A 6590-nucleotide genomic window follows, 5' to 3' on the forward strand; every position below is an offset into this window, starting at 1 on the left:
GAATGAGCTCCGATCCTGGAAGAGATCCGTGGACCAAGAAAGATGGAGGACTGGTCTGCACGGAAAACTTCTGGCAGGATAGCAGCGTGTCTCGGGGGTGTGGGAAAGTAGACAGTGCTCGGTCGATGGAAGAATTCTTCCACATCCCTACGTGTCACCTCTCGGGAGAATCTCTCCCGTTGCTGTCCACACTGCAATGCTGCAGCCGTGCTGCCATAGCATTGTAAGTGTAGCCGTCACCAGGCAGCGTGACTGTCACATTGTTACTTACACAGACAAAACGGGGGCTGCTGGAACTTGCCCCGGCAGCATCAGGACTTGCAAACTGAGCTGCAGCACGTCACACCTCCGCTAGCAGCCTCGGTGTCTGGGGGCCTTGCAGGAAGCCGTCTTCAGGCAAGAATGTCTCTGCTAGGTGAGCAGCTTTCAGCAGCCCTTTGCACCCACACGTTATCAGCTTTGGCTCATCAGTCCGCTCCCCCTGTTGCATCCCACTTCCTCAGCTGCTGGGATTCTCAGAGTGTCTCAGAACAGGGCTTCCTGCTGTTGGAGGCTGGGGGCTGCAGACCGGTTTCCTGGAGACGTGTCCTCGTTTCGGGCCACACGGGACCACTAGGTCATCTAGCCTGACATCCTGACATATCCAGAGACCTGCCGAGCAGAGAGAGGGCGGTGGCTTCGGCAGACGTTACTGAGCATGCTCAGTCATCAGAACATAAGAATGGCCAGACCCTAATCCCCCCCCAGCCCCCCCACGCATCACCTCTGGTCATATCTTTTATTGGATCTGTTGGAGAGAGAGACAAGCCTTCGAGGTCCACAGAGCTCTGCTGCCTGTCTGGGAAAGGTCCTCAGCGTGTCACAGCTCAAAACAAGGTGGAAGAGATGGTGAAGCATAAGGAGTTACCAAGAAACCACTCCAGATAACACAGGCCAGAGAATCTCACGATGTTACCCCTGTACTGAGCCCAGTGACTTGTGTTTGACTAAAAGCCTCTTCCCAAAAGGCATCAAGAGATGGAGCATCCACCACTTCCCTTGGGGGTTTCTTCCAATGATTAATCACCCTCATTTGTGCCTTGTTTCTAACTGGGAGTTGGCTCTTGGGCCTGGTCTACACTACGACTTTAATTCGGATTTAGCTGCGTTAATCCGAATTAACCCTTCACCCGTCCACACTACAGAGCCAGTTAATTCGAATTAAAGGGCACTTAAAATCGATTTCTATACTCCACCTTGACGAGCGGAGTAGAGCTTAAATCGATTTTGTTAATTCGAATTAGGGTTAGTGTGGCCGCACACCACCGAATTACTGTGTTTAAATTAATGGGGTAGTGTGGCCGCACACCACCGAATTAATGTGGTTAAAAACCGAATTAAGGTGCTTAGTGTGGCCGCGCACAATCGAATTTATACAACCTGTTTCCCAAATTCGAATTATCTAAATTCGGATTAATCCTGTAGTGTAGACATACCCTTGTTCTGCCTTTCTTGGCTACATTAAAGCACCCTTCAATACCCAGTATTTTCTCCCCATGAAGATATTCATTTAGTATCTATTTAATGCCAGGCACAGCCTGTTGTTAGAGCCAGTCAGGAAACGGAGGAGGAGGGGTTCTGAGGAATAATTTTGACAACAATGAAAAAAAATCATTTGGCAGAGTTTTTAGAGGAGAATTGAAGACTGGTTTTCTTAGCGCAAAACTTTCAAGAAATGTGAGCATTTAAAAAACGTTGGCATAACGATGACACCATAACCTCATAGCTTAGATGCAACCTATGCCAGTGCATGGAGTTTTTCCATTGTAGGAACTCCACACCGTGAGGTTAACTACGCTGATGGATGCATTCTTCCGTCGTCTTCGCTATGTCTACAATGAGCGTTGGGTTGGAATAGCTGTGTCAGTCAGGGATGTGTGCTCTTCAGAAGAATGGCCACACTGGGTCAGACCAAAGGTCCATCTAGCCTCTGTATCCTGTCTTCTGACAGTGTCCAGGGCCAGATGCTTCAGAGGAAATGAACAGAACAGGCCAATTTAGTGAGTGATCCGTCCCATCGTCCAGTCCCAGCTTCTGGCAGTCAGAGCTAGGGACACCCAGAGCATGGGGTTGTGTCCTGGACCATCTTGGCTAACAGCCATGGATAGACCTATCCACCGTGAGATTATCTCATTCTATTTTTTCACACCTCTTAACTGATGTAGCTACATCGGCCTGAATTTACGAGCTAGTCTACACTAGTGGGTTAGAGTAGAGGTGGGGATAGAAATCAGGATAGAAATTTCCCCATCGCTAAATCCTATGTGAAGTGCTTTGAGCCCTATAGCTAGAAATTACCCTGAAATGCAAGGATATGACTGTCCAATGGTGTTGTTCTTAAATCTGTTCAATCGCGCTCTCCATGAACAAAAGAGGCGTCGAACTGGGGAGAGTGACCAGATGCTGGACTTCATGTGTTCCAGTCATTGCACAGAATAAAAGGGTTAAATAGATCATAGCTGATTCTGTTTACACACGAGTATGGTTGTGTATTTTATTACAACGCTGACCATGCTCCCTCCATTGGTGCGTAGTCAGACTCTGCCCCCCTAGGGGTGACAAGCAGATAAAACAGTGAGCGAATCCTGCAATGATTCTCTCCAGCGGAGGTAAAGCTGAATTGCCCTGCTCTGAGTTTTGTGCTATACAATGTGATTAGTGAATTTTCTTGTCACGTTAGCACACTGCTGGGGGTGGGGAGGAGGGCAGGGGATGGAGAAATGGAACCAAATTCACTGGGGTTTGAAATGACACCGCTATAAATAGTAGACCTTTTCTGAAAACGTTTGGCCTAAAATTTTTTTCCATTGAAGAACAGCTTTTCAACCAAATCAAACATGTTCCCAGCAAATTTTTGCTTTGGTCAAAATTTTCTGGCTTGCCCTTGAAATGACAGAAAACAAAAGCCAGTTTCCCACAAAAATTGTGGGGTTTTTTCCTTGAAAAAGTAGAAATCAGACATTTTGGGGGGGAAACTTTTCCATTTTCAATAAAAATGTTCCATTTTCAGTTACAAAAAAGTTCAGATTTTGAAAACTGAAGAGAATCATTTTTTCCCCCCGAAAATGGAAAACATTTTTACAGAAAAAGAAAATCTGTTCCTGAGCAGGGACTGTCTCTCGCTGTGTGTCTGCAATGCCCAGCACAACGGGGCCCTGATCTCAGCTGGGGCAGGGTCTGTCTCTCCCTGTGTGTCTGCAGTGCCCAGTACAATGGGGCCCTGATCTCAGCTGGGGCCTCTAGGTGTTACCATCATGTATAAAATAATGTCCCAGGAATCTTTTAATACTCTGAAGACAATATTAGAAGCACTGTGAAAAAATTATAGATTTATTTTTTTTAAAAAATAATCCAAGGGCCAGATTCTCAGCTGGTGTGAACTGGCCGTAACTCCATTGGAGGCAATGGGCCCAGACCCACAATGGGTGTAAATCAGCATTGCGCCATTCACTTTATCGGCGTTACCCAGATTTATGCTGCCTGAGGCTTTGTTAGCTGCAATAGAGATGAGGATGTTCTGCATTCCATAGATGCAGACAGAGGTCGCCAATCCCCCAATTTAAATGAGCACAGCTTCCTTTTGGCAAATCCATTTATAGTGAGTGTTGCAGATTTCAGATTTGATCTGATTCTTCTTTACTGCAGCACAGCTGTTCTCTTCAGCAGGACCCGATACTGTGAATCTGTGAAAGGAGTGAAGGAGACAGTCACAATCAGTGGGTTTAGAGGTGGGAAAGAGGGTCTATTGCAGCTATTCTCCTGCCTTCCAGGATGCTGGGGGTCCAGCCGTCATCTCTAGTCCTTCTCCAGATAGGCTAATACATGAAACAAGTTGATATATTGAAGTCCAGACCTGGTGGAGAGGTGCACATGGTACAGAAACTTGCAGCAAAGTGATTAATCAGAGTGCTAGTGCAGAGAGGCCAATCCTTAGAACAGATGCAAATGTTCCGCTTTTGAAACTTACATGAAAAGTTGAGTCAGTTTCAAATTTCAGTGAAAAAACAGGGTAGTTTTGATGAATTTTGAATGATCTAGTTTTTTGACCAACTATGGAGGCAGTTGGGACTTTCTCAGTTTTGAAATTGATCAGCTTTTGAATTTTAAAATCTCAGATGTTGACAAAAAACAAGAAAAGATTGAAAAAATCGTGTTTCTCCCCATTTTGTAACCAGTTTTGCCCAGGAGTGTGGGGCCATGCAAACAGAGACCCAGATCCTGCAAATATTTATGTACTTGCCTTGATTTCCTCCCATGCATACTGCCATTCACTGCAATGAGACTTAACCCCATGTGTGTTTGCAGGATTGAGGTCTTTATCCTGTAAGATTTAATGGATGAAATCCTTGCCCCATGGAGGTCAACAGCAGATTTGCCCTTGACTTTAATGGGGCCCAGTATTTCACACTATGTATTTATTGCAGACTCATGTCAAATACTAATCAGGAATCACTCACAGTGTTTGATTTAGCGGGGAACCATCCACCCAGGTCCAATTCTTCCTTTGGGATGTGATGTTGAGTCCAATCCACACCGGATTTTGATTTCCTGTAAGATTCTGTGTGAACTCCTGTGAAATGGACACGGTGTCAGAGGGAACAGAACATGGTAGAATTCTCTGGCTCCTTTGCTCACAATGCAAATGAGACCTGATCTCTAGTTTGGGTTTTGATCATTAATACTGGTGACAAGTCAGAACGAGATGAAACTCCAATTGAAAGTAAACATAACAAAGACTGTATAGCATTAATTAATAACTGAGTCAGTCCTGTTCCCCTACACCAAGATTTTGATGAATTTTGGTTATCATTTTCGGTGAACATCAGTAAACATTCTCAATTTTTTTGAATGACAATTTTTACAATATTTTGTGCTTTTTTTTTTTTTTTTTTAAACACAGCTCTAATAAATAATTAATAGCATTTCAACCCTGGGCAAACATGTCAGCTGTTATCCACCTACTGCACCTCTTTCCATATAGGATTCTGTACGGAGTGAACAAACCCTGTGCAATGTTGCTATACAGCTGTTACCCAGCTGTCCCACCCCAGAAGTAGCCACATCCCAGCGATAGCTGCGAGATTCCTGTCTCCAGTTTGTACCTAATCATTTTAACACTGTAAAATGTTTTGGGATCTACTATTAATATATTTATTTATATAAAAATTTAATCATTCCCAGTCTAAGTGTATAGGCTTGGGACGATTCGATTTTTATCGGCAAATGTTGACTTCACCGTACACACACAAACTGATGAAAAATATTTCCATTGACAATAATCAAAATTTACAGAGAGGCAAAGTAAGAAAAATGTTATTTGAGACCTTAGCATTTGATTTAAGGATTCTTACTTTGTATATGTTGACTGTTACAAAACTTAACCTCTTTGAAACTCAGCATCTACTGTCATTAACTAATTATGGTCCGACCTCCCTTCCCAGTGTCTGACCCCGCCCCATGATTTCCCACAACCGTGAAAATTTACAGTAATAAAAATTGATAAAAAATACTTCAAATCCATAATTCTGCACAACTGAAAATTTAAATTGTTAAAAAATTATTAAAAATAAATGGAGAATATCTGTCAAAATTCTGAAAAAAACTAACATTTCATTTCCCTTTAAATTTTTCCTTTGAAAAACAGAAAAATTGTGAATGAAAATTTTACTTTCAAAAGTTTGTTGCTGGAAAAATAAAAAGAGGGCTTCGTGACCTGTGCTCATTAACAAGGACACAAATATGATAGGTGAAGTTTAGCACATTCTTTACCAGCTCCTCCTGGTCCTGGATCACTAACAGGTGAGATCCCCTCCATGAGCAGTCATCACGGCCCCTGCTCCAGTATTCATTCTCTTCAGAAAACCAGTAGCACTTGTCCCTGTACGGCGCCCAGTGCCTGGGGCAGAGTTTGCACCCGGAGCCCTCTGGACGGGGAAATGTTACAATTATTAAAATAATGGATCTGATCATTCTGACCTGCTCCACCAGCAGAGACACACGGAGCCTTCACACTCAATGTTTTAGTGAGACAAAGTGAGCTCTGGGGAGCGTGGCAAGACCATAACACCATGGGGTGCTCAGAGTAAGTGCTGGCTCCAATACCACAGTGTGATGCAAGGGGGCGCTGTGCTACAGGTTAGCGTAGCAGGAGGATCAGCAGGGCGCGCTCTCCCCTCACAGTCAGTGCTGGCCCCAATGCCCCATTGTGGCACTGAGGGGGCGGGGATGGGGGCTGTGTTCAGTTATCAGGGTAGAGGCTCAATAAAGTGCTCTCACCTTGCAGTAGGGTGACCAAATGTCCCGATTTTATAGGGACAGTCCCGATATTTGGGGCTTTTTCTTATATAGACTCCTATTACCCACCACCACTCTGTCCCGATTTCTCACACTCGCTATCTGGTCAGCCTACCTTGCAGCCACTGCTGACCCCAATGCACCAGGGCAGTGCTAAGGGGCGCTGTGCTGCAGGTCTCAGTAGGGAGCATGTTAATGTCAGTCCAAGCTGGCCCTGATCTCAGCTGGGGCAGGGCCTGTCTCTCCCTGTGTGTCTG

General features: G+C 44.6%; 1 protein-coding gene across 1 annotated transcript in view; it reads right to left on the bottom strand.

Moving 5' to 3' along the window:
* Positions 1 to 3598: 3598 nt before the first annotated feature.
* Positions 3599 to 6590, bottom strand: part of LOC113408140 (killer cell lectin-like receptor subfamily F member 1) — a 10134-nt gene continuing 7142 nt past the window's right edge. The window contains exons 3-5 of the mRNA XM_026660893.2: positions 5809 to 5963; positions 4497 to 4609; positions 3599 to 3722 (exon numbers count right to left, since the gene is read on the bottom strand). Of these exons, the coding sequence (XP_026516678.1) occupies positions 3599 to 3722; positions 4497 to 4609; positions 5809 to 5963 (392 nt within the window). The remainder of the gene's footprint in view (positions 3723 to 4496; positions 4610 to 5808; positions 5964 to 6590) is intronic.

The sequence above is a fragment of the Terrapene carolina genome, unplaced genomic scaffold (assembly GCF_002925995.2).
Source record: "Terrapene carolina triunguis isolate 2854851 unplaced genomic scaffold, T_m_triunguis-2.0 Scaffold843, whole genome shotgun sequence".
NCBI lineage: Eukaryota > Metazoa > Chordata > Testudines > Emydidae > Terrapene > Terrapene triunguis.